The 17,047-nt window shown below is 38.3% G+C and overlaps 1 protein-coding gene across 1 annotated transcript; it reads right to left on the reverse strand.

Moving 5' to 3' along the window:
* Nucleotides 1-9,426: 9,426 nt before the first annotated feature.
* On the reverse strand, nucleotides 9,427-10,544 carry LOC103198267 (dnaJ homolog subfamily A member 1-like). The gene is made up of 2 exons (XM_042781154.1): nucleotides 10,227-10,544; nucleotides 9,427-9,666 (listed from the first exon to the last, which is right to left on the reverse strand). Exons 1-2 carry the CDS (start codon nucleotides 10,542-10,544, stop codon nucleotides 9,427-9,429), a joined length of 558 nt encoding a protein of 185 aa, XP_042637088.1.
* Nucleotides 10,545-17,047: the final 6,503 nt, after the last annotated feature.

Genomic DNA, 17,047 nt, shown 5'->3' on the forward strand with positions numbered 1-17,047 from the left:
CAACTTCCAATTTTCCTAGATTCATACTTTGTACATTCCATGTTCTGATGATTAATGGATGTCTGTAGCTGTTTCTCTTCAGTTTGAGTGGTGCCACATCAGCAAATGGAGGTCTCGAAAGCTTTACCTTATCCATAGGAGTAAAGGTGGGTTTACTCTAATGATGCAGCTCTTTCTCAGTCCTATTTTGAGAGCCTTCTAAGCTAACTTGACTATTCATAAAGTTGCACAGTAATGTATCAAACAGTGTTTCTTTGCTATCCATAAGGTTTTCCCTGGCCAATTCTTTGAGAAGTGGACGGCCTCTTCCTTCTTCCTAGTCTGTCTCAGTCTGTAAGCTGGACTGATATCTGTGCACCACGTGCATCCTCCTGGGTTTGAAACACCAGTGGCTCAGCCTCAAACTCACATCAACACGTCACCACGGTAGGACAAACCAACAGACAAGTTTGCCTCCCTGTTTTGGAACCTCTCATACCACCCTTACCTGGGTCCCTGCGGCTGACTAATAGACTATAGTATAGTGTAAACTTGACTTTCACATGCATTGGGAAACCAAAAACTCCATGTGGCTCACTTTATGGCAATATTTGCTTTATTGTAGTAGTCTAGAACCGAACCTTCAATATCTCCTAGGCATGCTTGTATTAATATAGTATAGCCTTACCAATTCATTATCTTTCATTCACTTTACATAATGTTTTCAAGGTTCATCCATGTTGTAGTATGTATCTGTACTTCATTCCTTTTTATGGCCAAGTAATATTTCATATGTGGACATACCATATTTTGTTTATCTGTTTGTCAGTCGGTGGATGTGTTGTTTCTATCTGTTGTCTATTATGAATTATTTTGCTATAAATGTTCATGTACAAATTATTCTGTGAACATATCTTTTCATTTATCTTGAGTATATACCTGGGAGTGGAATTGCTGGCTTATATGGTAACCCCATGTTTAATCATTTGAGAAATTGCCAGACTGTTTTCTAAAGCGGCTTCACCATTTTACATTCCCACTAGCAATAAATGAGTGTTCCAATTTCTCCACATCCTCCGCAACACTTGTTATTATCTGACTTTTTGATTCTAGTCATCCTAATGTTTATGAAGTGGTATCACATTATGATTTTGATCTGCATTTTCCTGATGACTAATAACATTGAGCATCTTTTCGTGTGCTTATTGGCCATTTGTATATCTTTCTTAAAGAAATGTCTATTCAGATTCTTGGCCTGTTTTTTAATTGGGTTACTTTTCTTTTTATTGTTCTAGTGTAAGAATTCTTTATATGTTCTATATATGAGTCCCTTATCAGATATATGCTTTGCAAATATTTTCTCCCATTCTGTGGGTTGTCTTTTCACTTTCTTGATGGTGTCCTTTGAAGGACAAAACTTTTTCATTTTAATGAAATCTGTTTTATCTATTGTTTTCTTTTGTTGCTTGTGGTGGTTATGTTTGTGTGTCAACTTGGCTAGGCCTGGTTGAGTGGCTGGGCAGCTGGATGTAGTATTCCCCATGATGAGACTGGTAATCAACTCCATAGTGGAAGCTACTGTGAGCAGCTGAGTAGCTGCCTTTGAGTATGTGGTCTGCTTCCTATATATAAGCAGCAGCTTTGGAAATGGTCTCTAGCCTATGGCACACTTGGACCCTGCATGTAGCCGTGTCATTGCTCAGCAGTCTGATATGCTCTGCCGACCTTGGGACTTACAATGGACTTAAGTTAATTGTCTGTCATGTGGTTTGGAAACATTGGGACTGTGCCGATTTACTTGTCAACCTTGGAGCTTCTCAGCCTCAGCAGCCAGCAGCTGTCTGAGTAAAGAAACACCTCTAGCTCCAGTCGGCCAGGAGCAGGAAGCACAGCTGGACCCCAAGATTGAGCGGCTTTCACCCAGCCCCTAGAGCCTGGCACTTTGGACTTGGACTTAAAGCCTCTACATTTTAAGAATAAAGTCCTATTTGTTAAGGCCATCCCATTTGTGGTATGTTTCCTGTCAGAGTGGCACTAGGTAACCAGAACATTGCTTGTGCTTTTGGTGTTGTCTCTAAGCATCTTTTGCCAAATCCAAGGTCATAAAGTTTTATTCCTAGGTTTTCTTGGTAGAGTGCATTTTGTACTTAATTGTGTCCCACAAAAATCTGTACTGTGAATCTTAACCACTATATATGTGGTTATAATCTCATCTGGGAATAGATTGTCTTTGTTATGTTCCTTTGCCAGCACTAATGTCTGGTGTGAATCCTGGTGGCACAGTGGTTAAAGCACTCAGTTGCTAACCAAAAGGTTGGCAGTTTGAACCCACTAGCCAGTTTATGGAAGAAAGTGGAGATAATCTGCTTCTGTAAATGATTTACAGTCTTGGAAATGCAACAGGGGCAGTTCTACTTTGTGCTGTACAGTGGTTATGAGTCAGTATCAACTCGACAGCAGTGGATTTAGTTTTTTTTTTTTTTGGTTTTTAATGTACAATGTTTTAAACCGATCACCTTTGAGATATAAAAAGACCAGATTGGGACAAGCAAGCAAGCAGAGATGGAGGAAGATAGAAGCCATGCCACATGAAGATCACAAAGAACCAAGGAACAAGGACCTTCCCCCAGAGCCAAGAGAGAAAGAAAGGCTTGCCCTAGAGCTGATGTCCTGAATTTAGACTTCCAGCCTTCTAAACTGTAAGAAAATAAATTTCTGTTTGTTAAAGCCACCTATTTGTATTTCTGTTATAATAACATTAAATTACTAAGACAAAATGTTATAGTTTTAGTACTTACTTTTAGTTTGTTACATTTGGAATAAATTTTTGTACATGGTGTGATGCAACTTTATTCCTTTGCATGTGGATATCCAGTTACCAAAGCACCACTTTTTCAAGAGACTATTCTTTCCCCAGAGCAGTCTGAATGGTCTTGGCATTCTCATCAAAAATCAGTTGACCATGGATGTATGGTTTTTTTCCGGACCCTCCCTAATGTTCCATTGACTTATATGTCTATACCAGTGCAGTAGTACTACACTGTCTTGATTACCATTGTTTGGATGAATGAATCTACACTTAATTTGGAATAAAAGGGAAACCACCAGATGGCGCCCAGGCATAATTAATTAAAGGGCTCACCACTCTCATTTCCCCCACTGCCCACCTCAATTTTGAAAACAAGTTTCCAAATCTCCAGCCCAGAGGCAAGAGTAATCAAATAAGTGATTGGAATCTGTAGTTCAACAAACACTTTATTTGTGGCACCTTCCTACCCTGGGCTCTGGAAACACCCTCTCCCAAGTGTCCTTTTAATTTTTTTTTCCAACAAGCGTCTCTGCATCATCTCTCTCTCTCTCAACACACACACACACACACACACAGAGTAATCCTGCCCTTCCTCCTTCCATTACTAGGGGATAAAATATCAGTGCTCTTTGGAGCAAATAATCCAAGCAGAGCTGCTCCATTTCCTTGTTAATCCAGCTTTCCACGGGGCTCTAAACTGAGTATCAGGAAGGACTGAGAACCAGAGGAAAAAGTGAACAAGTGCCACAGCCCTCACAACTTCTGCAGAGGTGGGGAGAGAGAATGTAACTACTTCAATAGTGATGATACAGGCAACATAGCGCTATCAATTATAAAAACTGAGAACATAAATAACGACAGTAACAACTCTGCTCTGCAGAATTGTTTTTTTTAAAATGCATTTTATTGTAACATAATTTATGTATAGTGAAATACTCAAAACTACAGTGACATGGGTCAATGCCTTTAGAATTGTTTTATAAACCACCAACATTTATTAAAACTTATGAGATCCCTTATACTCCCATGTCAAAAACAGGTGTGTGGCAGCCCCAATATCTTAGTCACTCTGTGCCCACAACTTGCCTTTAAAAATAGATAATTCCACACTGATTCTTTTGTTCTGCTGAGGTTTGCTGTCACTGATACTCATTAAAGGGATGTGAACACTGATCTTTGTGCCTTCAGTGACCATCTGTTAACTCAGATCTGTTACTGGTTTAACATTTTTTATAATATAACATTTATTGAAAGTGTCTTATTTTAAGAGTTATACATATCTTCTATAGAAATTTGGAAAATGCAGAAAGTAAGACAAACTTAAAATCATTCATGATCCTCCACTGTTACCATCTTTTCTCTATTTAGTTTTTTTTTTTTTTTGTTATATATTTTTCTCTTGAAATTTTATTTTAATAATTTTAAATACATGACAAAATACATACCAAGTCAACAGTTTCTACATATACAATTTAGTGAAATTAATTACATTCTTCAAGTTGTGCAACCATTAGCACCCATTTTCTGAGTTGTTCCTCCCTCATTAACATAAACTTACTGCCCCCTAAAGTTCCTAGATAAACTTTTGAGTTGCTGTTGTCAATCTTATCCCATATAGATAGTTCTTAAAAAGAGTATAATGCTGGAAGCTGATATTTTTTTATTAGTTAAGCTAAACTGTTTGGTCTTAAGAAAACTTTAGGGATATTTTTGGTTTAAGGTTTAAAGATTATCTCAGGACAATAGTTCCAGAAAGTCTAGAACAAAAAAAAAAAAAAGCCACTGCCATCGAGTCGATTCCGACTCACAGCAACCCCCATCGGGTTTTCGAGGCTGTGCATCTTTATGGAAGTACATTGCCCAATCTGACTTCTGTTCTGAATTTCCCCCATTTGATTAAGATTCTTCTACAGAATCTTTGATCAAAATGTTCAGTAGTGGTAGCTGGGCACCATTCAATTCCTCTAGTCTCATGGCAATGGAGGCAGTTGTTCATGGAGGCAATTAGCCACACATTCCATATCCTCCTCCTATTCCCAACCCTCCTTCTTCTTCTATTGTTCCAGATGAATACAGATCAATTATGGTTTGGATGGCTACTTGTAAGCTTTTAAGACCCCAAGCACTACACAATGAACTAGGAGGTAAAATTAAAGCACTAAACACGTTGTAATTCTCTTTTAGTTATCTAAAGCAGCTATAACAGAAATACCACAAGTGGATGGTTTTAACAAATAGAAATTTATTCTCTCACAGTTTAGGAAGTTAGAAGTCAATTCAGGGCATCAGTTCCAGGGAAGGTTTTCCCTCTATGAGAGCTCAGGGCGAGGGGGGGTGTGTCCTCCTCATCAATCTTCCCCTGGGTCTGGGTATTTCTCAGTCCAGGGACCCGGGTCAAAAGGACACACTCCATTCTTGGCTCTTCTTTCTTGGTGGAAAGTGGTTCCCCTCTACTTACTTACTTTTTACAAGTAAATTTGAAATTGCATTTTATAACTAGTTTTATATATCGCTTTTGTCACCTAACATTATGAGTATTTCTACCTTTCTCATGAAGATATCAGATCCGTTTTTGTCTATTTGTTTTACCATTTAAATGTTTACATCTAGGTCTTTAACATCATTTTGGTACATGATGTAGAGATTTCATTTTGCCAATTAAAAAATAAATTAAAAAATCCATTGGCTTGAAGCCTCAGAGGTTTTTGTGGGAGATAAGACTGGGAAAGTGAAAAAGAATCAGATGACCCAGTATTTGACATTCAATTCTGAAATGTTTGGATTTTGTCTTGAACATGATAGAAAGACACTGAAAGCAATAGAATCATATGATCAATTTCAAATTTGTATTTCTGAAAGATGATTCTGGTGGCATTCTAGAAAATGGATTGGAAGGGGACAAGATTGGAGACATGAACACTATTACAATCATCTAGAGCAGAAATGGTTTGGATGACTAAAAGCATGAAAGTAATAGTAATACTACACTCACTGCCACTAAGTCAATTCCAATTTACAGCAACCCTATAGGACAGAGTAGGCGCTCTGGTAGCATAGTGGTTAAGACACTTGCCTGCTAACCAGACAGCTGGCGGTTCAAACCCACCAACCACTCCTTGAAAGGAAGGTTGGGCAATCCTACTTCCGTAGTGATACTGCCTGGGAAACCCAAGGAGGGGTCGCTATGAGTCGGGGCCGACTCGACGGCACATAACAACAACAACAACAACAACATAGGACAGAGTAGAACAGACCCCTTGGGTTTTCAAGGCTGTAAATCTTTTACTGAAGCCAGTCATCTTTTTCCCACGGAGGACCTGGTGGGTTCAAACCGCCAACCTTTTGGTTAGTAGCCAAGCACTTTAAACACTACATCACCTTGTAAGCTCCTTGTAAGAGTAATAGTAACACCAAACATATAGAGCACTTACTAAGTGCCAGTCAAATTCCTAAACATTTTATATACACAAGGCTATTTGATTATCACAACAACCCTGTTTTTTTTCCTTTTATACAAATGAAGAAATTGAGGCACACAGAGGTTAAGTGACTTCCTCAAATTCATTCAGATAGTAAGTGGCAGAACTAGGATTTGAACCCAGTCAATCTGCCTTCAGAGTCCGTACTCCTAATTGTTATATTGTTGTTATCGTTGGGTGCTATCTAGTCAATTCTGACTCATATGACCCGTGTGACAGAGTAGAACTGTCTCATACTTTTTCAGTCTGTCATATTTTTTTTCCTTTTTCTTTTTTTAGCAAAGTGGGGGTCACCAATGACCTTTATTTATTTATCATTAACTTTTTATAGTGATTTGGATGAAAGTTACAGAGTAAATTGTTTTTCCATTCAATGGTTCATACACATTTTATTTCATGACATTGATTATAATCCCCACATTATAACAACATTCTTCCCACTTCTTCCCTGTGGTCATCATATCCCTTTATCCTTTATCCTTCTTTCCCATTGGCAAATGCTACCCTTCTGATGTCTGATGTTTGGTTGTTATAAGAAGTGCATACCTTCCTGTTATTATTGTTCACCTCAGAGGCCTGACTATTATTTGGCTGAGAACTGAACTATGGGAAATGAGTTCAGTTCCAGGCCCAAAGGGTGACTAAGGGCCATAGTTTTGGGGGTTCCACAAGGCTTTATCAGACCAATAAGCCTGGTCTTTTGTTATTATTATTACTATACTTATTCCACATTTTCTTCCCACTCTATCCAGAATCTCCTACTGTGATCCTTTTCAGAGTAGTTGGCAGTGTTAACCAGAAACCATCTAGTGGTCGTAGACGCTGAGGATCCCAGGTCCATTTGTCCCTTGGACTAATTGTTTCCATCTATCTTCAGTTTTCCTCTCTCTTCTTTGCTCTGATGAAGAGAGACAAATAGTTGCACCTTAGATGGCTTGCTCACAAGCTTTTAAGACTCCAGCCAGTACTCACCAACTCAGGATGTAGAACAATGTCTTTGTGCACTGTGTTATGCCTATTGACCTTGGTGATCACTGTGACTATGGTTCTGAGCTCATAGGCCTTGTGACCTACTCCCTCAAGGTGTTTGGCTATGGCTAACAAGTTTTCTTATCTTTGCCCCCTGTTAGCTCTTCTATTTACATGGACATTTTTACAGCTCATACATGTACTTAACTTTGGCTGTAATCTTTATAAAAGTAGATCACCAAGTCTTTCTCCTGCAAAGCCACTAGTTGGGTTCAAACTGCCATCTTTTTGGTTAGCAGATGAGCACTTCACTATTGTGTTACCAGGGCTTCTTATAAATTAGGATAATGAATATAAAACAAGATAGAGAGTGGGCAAGATAACCAAAACCAATTTTCCATCAAGTCAATTCTGACTCATGACAACCTCATGTACGTCAGAGTGGAACTATGCTCCACAGGTTTTCAATGGCTATTTTATGTTCAGAAGTAAATTACCAAGCATTTCTTCCCAGGTACCTTTGGGTGGACTCAAACTGCAAACCTTCTGGTTAGCAGTCAAGCATGTTAAATATGTGCACAACACAGGGATTTCCATCAACAAGATAATGGGTCCAATTTTATTCACTCTAAGTTTAAGGTATTAAAATGCATCTCAGAATTATTCAAGAGGCATTTGGATCTATCTGTACAAAAATTAAGAGGGAAATGCAGGTTTGAGACCCATATTTATATATAGTCAGCATATAAGTGATCTTCTAAGCTAATATGAATGATTAACTTTGCTGAGGCTTAAAATACATAAGAAGACAAAAGATTAAATTCCGATGTATTTAGAGTGCAAGCTAAACTGCTTTAACATAGTGATACCAAAATAAGCTTAAATAAGATAACAGTTTATTTTTCTTTCTCACTGTTGCCCAGAGATGCGTAGTGCAGAGTTGGTAGGTGGCTCCTTCAGGCTGCATAGAAGCTTCCATCTCTTTTCAAGTTGTAGTCATTTCCCAGCCAATGAAGGAGGAAGAAAAAGTGGTAGGAAAGCAGTTTCTTTTAAAGAAGGTGACCTCAAAGCTACCTATATAACTTCTACACACATCTTTTTTTTTTTTTTCTTTGTAATCAGTATATTAAGGAGAAATTACACATTTCAAGAATTACCTAACTTCTGATTACTAGATTTAAGCATGTGAACATATGGTGATTTTTAAACATACAATTAAAGCTATTTGTCATAATTTGCTATATACTACCGTCATTACAGTTACTTTGGAACGTAAGTTAAATGGTTTAAATTTAAGCCTTTAGTGTATCTAAGGAACACTTTTTTATCTCATACATGCAAATTGCTTCTCCATGTAAAAGTTCTCTTCACTTCTAAGTTACCCAAACTCCTGAAGTCCCTACTCTGGGGCTTATCATGGTCCAAACAGAAGAGGTAAAAACAAAATATAACCAGGACTGATCAACATATATAAGATGGCATAGCTGAAGGGAATGCAATTCTAGAAGCAGTATATGATGATAAACCCCTTCTTTAGAAAGTTATCATTTCCATCACTGATACCACAGGCTAAATTTTATATTATGCCTTCTTCAAGTAGTAGTTGAGGCAATAAACTCAAAGGCATCACAATGAACCCCACGTAATACAAATAACTATAGAAACCAACACTTCTCTACAAATTAAGTTTCTTCTGATTACCAGTTAAATACAGAGTTTTAATTTCATAGCTTAAGAAGCAAGGGCCATACACTGGAGTCAATACATATACCTAGCATTTCAGTCTAAGCTATTCCAAGTGCACAGCTGAAAACAATTACAAGATATGGCCTAACAAAACACCCAGGGGGAAGGGGGACTTTTTTTTTCTCCTTTTAAACCAAAAGTCGTTTTTACAAGTATTAAACTTCATCTTGCACACTGAAGTCATCATACATACAGGGCAAAGTCAGAACTTTTATATTTAAGTTTATTATTCATTTGACTTTAAAACACTACTAATTGTTGAATATTAAAACAAAAATAATAGCAAGTAGTGAGTATATGATTACAGTCCTTCACTTATTCACTACTGCATATAAAATGCCAGTAGTGAGTGTTATTCACTCACCCCCATTAAGATGTCTGACACTGAACCCCACCTCTGGGGTGATGGTCATCATCCTCATAGGCTTCTCCATTGTAATGGCGTCACTGCTCCTGGTTTGGATCAAAGTCCACCAGTTCTACCTGATCCATTTCGTCAGTCTCTTCTACTTCCTCTCTCTCAGGCAGGAGTTTCTCCAGCAAAGAGAGTTTATTAGGAGAGAGGAAGCCATTCTCAGAAAAGTTAACCTTAAATTCGATGATTAAGCACCCCTTTTCATATGGTCTACCATAAATTGGCATGCTTTCGGTCAGCACACACTTAATATCTTCATGCTTGACAATCTGACGTGGATGAGAGGTGATGACTATGGTTTGATTGTCAAGAGTGGATATTGGCTTTTGGAAGCTGCACAATGCTTCAACCAGCTGTATGTCCATACACATGCAAAGGTCTTCTCCTCATCTAGTAAAAATAGCATGGTCCTTCTGGTCTAAAACAATGATAATATCTCCTGGCTCCAGTCCTGGCTCTTGGTCTCCTTCACCATAGAATGTTATGTTCTGGCCATCTTTCATGCCTTTGTCAATATGAACTTGTAGAATCTTCTTCTCTCAAACTATCTTCCTTCCATTGCAACTTTTACATCTATCTTTAGGGCTGATCTGTTCCCCATGGCCCTGACACTCCATGCACACAGACTGAATTTGCTGAACCATTCCAGGTCCTATCTGATGAATTTGTATCTCATTCCAGTACCTCGACAATTAGGACAGCACTCTACTGCTCCTTTCTTACCACCTCTACTTTCACATTTGTCACAAATCACATTCTTTTGCAGAGCTAGTTTTCTTGTTGCACCATTAAATAAATCTTCTAATGTTACTGAGAGTTGATGCACAACATTTTTTCCTCTCCTTTCTCTCTGCATCCTTCCACCACCTCCAAAAAACATATCAAAGATGTCCATGGGGGAACCAGAACCACCACCTGCTCCACCCTCTTTGATGGTCTGTTCTCCTCCTTTGTCATATAATTCTCTTTTCTTTGCATCAGAGAGCACTTCATATGCTTGAGAAATCTGTTTAAACTTCTCGCCTTCATTTGGATTCTTATCAGGATGGTTCTTCATGGCCAGTTTCCTATAAGCTTTTTTCAACTCTTCCTGGGTGGTATTGGGTTTGACCCCCAAAACATCATAGTAAGTGGTTTCTTTCACCATTTTCTACAGCGGTTGAGCGGGTGGAGGTTGGTGTGGGGGAGCGGGAAAGATTGGGTAGCTGTGCACAGTTGGGGCAGCCGCCGATCCTCTGCCTCTCGCCGAGCGTTCTGGAAAGTTCTCCCTTCTACACACATCTTATTTGCCAGAAGTTTTCACATGTGGCTGCAAGGGAGGCTGGGAAATGTGTCTTCCCTGCTAATATTTGGGAGTGAGGAGTTTATACTAAAAGAAGAGGAGGATGGAATCAAGGGGACAATTAGCAAGCAGCTCTGTAACTTTCAGGACATTTAATTACTTAGGGGATAGAGATAAGATGCAACAGAAAAAGATAAGATTATTCCTAGTTGAAGGCAGAAAACAAAAGACTGGTATAGCAAAGCCAAGGAAATTCCCTTATGGGAAATGTACATTATCTATGTTAAGAAAATTCCAAAATATATTAGGAGATTTATAAGGAAATTTTGCATAAATAGAAGGACCTACCCTTGTTCTTGGATGGAAAGACTGAATATTAAAAACATGTCAATATTTTCCAAATTAATTTGTCAGCTTAAAGCAATTTCAATCAAAATTGCATGTTTAATATTTTAATTTGGTAAAGTTATCCTGAACTTTATGTGGAAAATGAAAATTAAAAGAGAAAATATTGGAAAAGTATAATATAGTAAGGCCAATGGTATCTGCTGCATAGCTTTGTAGTATAATGTATTGTATTGTATTGTTTTATATATATTACACAGCTGCAATAGTTAAATTAGCAAATAGCTAGAATTCTGGAGAGCTCTCTCAGCTGAGACACAGGATTGAGAATCATTTGCAGAGAATTGATGGTTGAGTGCATGTATGGATGAAACCACTTTGGGAGACCAAGTGAGAATGAATGGAACTCAGTCACTCATCCAAAGGGGAGATGAAATGGGAGGCAAAAATCAGAGGTACAGCCTTCCCATTCTTTGTGGAGATTTTCATATATGGGTTTTATTTTATAAAGGCTGACAAATTTTCTTACAGACCCATAGTTTGCTTTCCAACACATTTCTGAAGTTGGTGTTTAATGATAATTTTTTGAAGAGCTGATATCTCGAAGAATATTCTTACAACTTACATGATTTCTTCTGACAAAAATGTTTTTACAAGGATGAGTTCATTGATAAAAATGCATATCCTTATTACATGTTGAATTGCTAAGACGTCTTAGTGATTGCTAAGATTGCTAAGACCACTTTTCATGTACTATACTTCCCACTGGAGCTCTGGTGGCATAGTGATTAAAACATGTGGCAGCTAACCAAAAAGTTGGCAGTTGGACCCACCAGCTGCTCCATGGGAGAAAGTTAGAGCAGTCTACTTCCAGAAAGATTTACAGCCTTGAAAACTCCATGAGGTAGCTCTACTCTTTCCTATAGCATCACTATGAGTTAGAATTGACTACATGGCAGTGGGTTCAGTGAGATACTTTCCACTAAAACTCTTTACACATCTTTCCTCAGAGCTACTTTGTCCCACCAGGATAGCTGCACACTCTGCAGTTCCCAGGTATGAATGGACTGAATTGAGATGAACATTATTGCAACTTGTCCACAGTGTTGCTTTCCTAGAGGTTCTTTTCCAGATCCTAATTACTTCCTTACCTCCCACCCACACCCCCATCATCCACTATCTATTGCTGTCCCTTACTAATGTAGAAAACAATCTTTTCCCTTCACAGTGACTTTGCAATTCTTGAAAGAACCTTAAAATTGATTTTTATCAAGAGAAAAAGAAAAAACATATTTATTAGGAACTTGTTATTGTTGTTGTTATGTGCCATCAAGTTGGACCCGACTCACAGCAACCCCTCCTTGGGTTTCTGAGGCAGTATCACTATGGAAATAGATTGTTCAACCTTCTTTTTGAGGAGTGGCTGGTGGGTTTGAACCACCAGCCTTCTGGTTAGCAGTCAAGTGCCTTAGGCACTACACTACCAGAGCTCCTATTAGGAACTTAGTTACTTAAAAAATAAATGTACTTTCCTTTTTTTCCCAATTGAGTCAAGAGTGCCAGTAATTTCTATTTTCTATCTAAAGGTCATTCTCATCTCAAGGTTATCATGGTTTCATTGATTTGTCCCCTATTGTATATATTTTGAGGTTTAGATTCTATTTCCAACAAAGAGATAAAGCTGAACACATTTTACGAAGTCATATTTGAAATGACAAAGTTGAGAAAATACATTCAAAGAGCCTCAGGTTTATCTTGCAGTACTTGCATTTTCTCATCTCTCATTTCTATTTTATATAATCAAGTTATAAAAATGAACTGACATTTTCTTGCAGATGACAGATAACATTTTCTATTTTCTATACAGTCAACTCTTATATAAACAAAAGCAACCGAAATTATTTCTCTACGATGCCAGTTGTTGTGGAGTTGATTCTGATTCATGTGTTTGTCTGTTTATTATGTAGCAGTTTTACACATATTTATTGAGCATGTACTGTGTGTCAGGCACTGCACCACGAGTTAGGAATATAACAAGACAGACAGTGTAACCCCGTGCCATCCCAAGAAGAGTTAAAATGGTGTGAGTTATCGTCATGCAGACGATGTGCTAAAAACATGGCATGACATCCCAACATCAAAACAGATGGAGCCAGTAAACAGAAGAAATGGAATCACAAGATAAGTCATATCCTCACAGACTTTCTCAACAAGTACTTGAGAAAGAGCACCAAATGTCCCAAGGTGATGTAATATTATCGTGGGCATTTAGTGAAGTACCCTCACAGACCTTACATTATACTTCCTGCTTCTCTTTTTCAGGTGTCACTTGTCTTTCCTTATTTTCTATATAAAATGAGTGCTTTTAAAATTGATAATATTATCAATATTAATATTAGGAATCGAGGTAAGGAAGTAATTAGGATCTGGAAAAAGACCTCTAGGAAAGCAACACTATTATTAATTTTTTTGTTGTTGTTGTTTATTATGTACAAGGTACTATGCTAGGTGTATCCAGTTAGGACTTCTGCCAGTTGCTAAGTATATCTATTCCAATTATGTAATATTATACCCTATTTTATATAATCTTAGTCAAGTCACCACTTCTCTCATCTTCAGTTTATCATAATCTAAGAGGGTTGGCCTAATGACCTCTGATATTGACTGCAGAATTGAGAATAGTTTGGAGATTTTTTTTTTCCCCTAAACATTTATTTCATATTTAGTATATAATAAGGTTGAATAAATATTTGTAATTGGCTGGAAATTATGTCTTTAATAAGTAAAGAGATAAAATGTGATGATTTCATTTTATGGAACAAGAAATAAATATAAATAAGCTGTTAAACTTCCCATCTTTCAGTTTAAAATTTGTTTACAAATTTTGCCTCTTTTCAAGGCAGTAAAATGCAACTAAAGAATAGGAACTCAATCCAACTCTGAGCCATGCAAAGAAGAATTCAAAATGGCAGAAGTCATTGTCATGCATACTGCATCCTAAAAACATAGAATGACATCCCTATGTCAAAATGGATGGAGCCAGTAAACAGAGAAAATGGAATTACAGGATAAGTCTCATCCTCAGCATTGCTCTCAATAAATACTGGAGGAAGAGCACAAAATATTTCAGGATGACCTAATTTAACTATGGGCAGTTCGGAGACTTAGTGAAGAATTCTAAAATATGAATGGAAGGATAATAAACCAAAGAAGTGGGTGTAAGAGCAGCAGCTGCAACAACTGCAGCTTATAAAAAGAAAGTTAGCTTCCCCATGGGCCTGAGTTTGCAGAAGCTCCAGTAGATGTCTCTGTTGAATGTGGTCTTATTGAGAATGACACCGAGATTAGACAAAGCACAATGACAAAGCACAAAACCATGACAAATGGTCAGAACCAAACCACCTAGCTGCAAATATGAATTCTGTGGCAAGAAATTCCTTATGCTCTTAACTTTTTAAAGAGATCGTATCTCTTTTGATTATTCTTCTATTTCACAATTTATTTTATTGAGTACCTATTATGTACGGTAGCTTTGGTGGCATAGTGCCTAAGGCATTTCACTGCTAACCAGAAGGCTGGTGGTTCAAACCCACCAGCCACTCCTCGGAAGGAAGGTTGGGCAATCTACTTCTGTAGTGATACTGCTTCGGAAACCCAAGGAAGGGTTGCTAAAGTTGGATCCGAATGGATGGCAGTGAGTTTGGTTTTTTTGGTTTATTATGTCCAAGGTACTACGCTAGGTGTATCCAGTTAGGACTTCTGCCAGTTGCTAAGTATGTCTATTCCAATTATGTATTCCAGAAGTGGAGAAATAATAACAAAATGGATTTAGGTATCCACTGGCTGTCTGTCATAGGGCCCTGAGCTGAAACTCTGTTGATCAGTTGGCCTTTATAAGACCCTATTCTGACTAGTAGACCACCATACCATTTTGTGTATGCATGAATTAGTGTAAGTTCAAAGCCAGTGTCCAATAATCCCTAAAAAAGTCCCTTTTTCCAATGCATAGGCACACAGGTAAATGACTATAGGCCCCCTTGGGCAATGCTGGGAGAAGACTGACAGTACAAGTTTTTTGGCAGTGTAAGTCTTTCCTTAAGGGAAACCAGCTTCCTCTTCATTCAGGGAGTTCTAGATCTAGAAATTGGTTCAAAGCTTGGAAATGATTAACAGATCATAACTCTCTGTGTTGGTAATTCAAGTTAGATTTCTGTTCACTTGACATGGAACTCTTCTGCTAAAATGCCATTGGTCTCTGGAAATGAGACTATTCAGTTTACTCCCTTAGAGCCATTATCCACTATGATAACCACATCCACCTTGTCTTTTTTTTTTTTTAAATTTTGTTTTAGGTGCAAATTCATAGAGCAGAATTTGGTTTACATTCAACTTTTTGTGTACATTACCATCCCCAGCCCCGCTCCCTATGTCCTTCTTAGTTATGAACTTCTGTCTGTCCAGGTTTTCCTCTGTGTGACTGTTGCCCTTCTGGTGCTCCATGGCTGATTGCTCCAAGGGATATATCTCCATAGAGTAGGTGGGTGTATGCCCTGCATTGAGTGTTTTGTATGTAAGTCTTGTTTACTATTGGGCTGAGAGCCAGCCCTTGGGAGTGAGTTTTATCCCAGGCCCGAATTGTATCCCAGAGCCATTGTCTTGGGAATCCAACCAGACTCCATCTGACCAGTAATTCTGGTCATTATTGTGTTTTTGGATTTTGTTCCACATTTTTCCTCCCACTCTATCCAGGATCTCCAGTTTTGATCCCTTCCCAAGTGGTTGGCATTGGTAACCAGGCACCATGTAGTTCTTCTGCTCTTGAGGTTCATCATGTCCTAGGGCTGATTGCTTCCAAATGTCCTTGGTTTTCTTTCACTCTTCCTCGCTTCTGACGATGAGAGACTATTAGCTGCATCTTAGATGGCCACTCAAAATCTTTTAAGACTCCAGTTGCTACTCACCAAAATAGGTTATGGAACAAGATTTTTATGTATTTTGCTGTGCCAGTTGAGTCTGGTGTCCCCCAAAACTATGGTCCTGAGTCTGCAGATCTGGTGAATCTCTCTCCCACAGCGTCTGGCTGTCTATGAGGGATTGCTCTATGTCTGTCTCCTGTTGCTTCTGTAGTGATTGTGGGTATTTTGTATTACTAGTATCTGTGCAAGATTATCCTCAGCTGAATCTGTCATTGGTCTAGAGTATATTCCTGTTCACTGACTCCATCTGATCTTTTCAGTCTATGGGCTTATCTGTAGCCTGGTGTTTGGTGTTAATGGTAAAGCAGTATTGTGGATATACTGGTATTAGCCTCTGTCATCTATACCTTATGTGCACAATTCAGTGTCCTCCCTTTCCCCAATGTTGTCATGCTGTCACAGACTCTTTCCATACCATTTCTCCTCCTACCCAACTCAGTGTGTGGCCCCCAACTAGCCCAAAGCTATCCTCCCTCCCATCTCCAGTAACCTACAAAGTGAGTTCCCTTCCCTAAGCAAACCCTTCCTTGACTTTTTACAGTCATGGGCTCATACAATCTTTGTCCTTCTACGATTGACTTATTTCACTCACATAATGTCCTTTGGGTTCATCTATGTTGTGAGATGATTCTTGTATTCTTCACTGTTCTGTAATGTAGCATAGTATTCCGTTGTGTGAATATACCATAGTTTGGTTCTCCATTCATCTGTTGATGGGCATTTAGATTGTTTCCATCTTTTTGTTATAGTGAATTGTGCTGCGATGAACATGGGTGTGCATTTGTCTGTTTGTGTCCTGTCTCTCACCTCTTTAGGATATATTTCTAGTAATGGAATTGTTGGTTCAAATGGTATTTCTATTTTCTGTTTTTTCAGGAAATGCCATAACATTTGCCACAATGGTTGCACTATTTTTACAGTCCCACCAGCAGGGTATGAGTGTTCCAATCTCTCTGCAACCTCACCAGTATTTATTATTTTCTGTCCTGTTGAACTTTGCTATTATTGCTGGGGTGAGATGATACCTCATTGTTGTCTTGATTGACA

Source organism: Orycteropus afer, unplaced genomic scaffold (assembly GCF_000298275.1).
Source record: "Orycteropus afer afer isolate SDZICR_OR568_19922 unplaced genomic scaffold, OryAfe1.0 scaffold00089, whole genome shotgun sequence".
Classification (NCBI taxonomy): Eukaryota; Metazoa; Chordata; class Mammalia; order Tubulidentata; family Orycteropodidae; genus Orycteropus; species Orycteropus afer.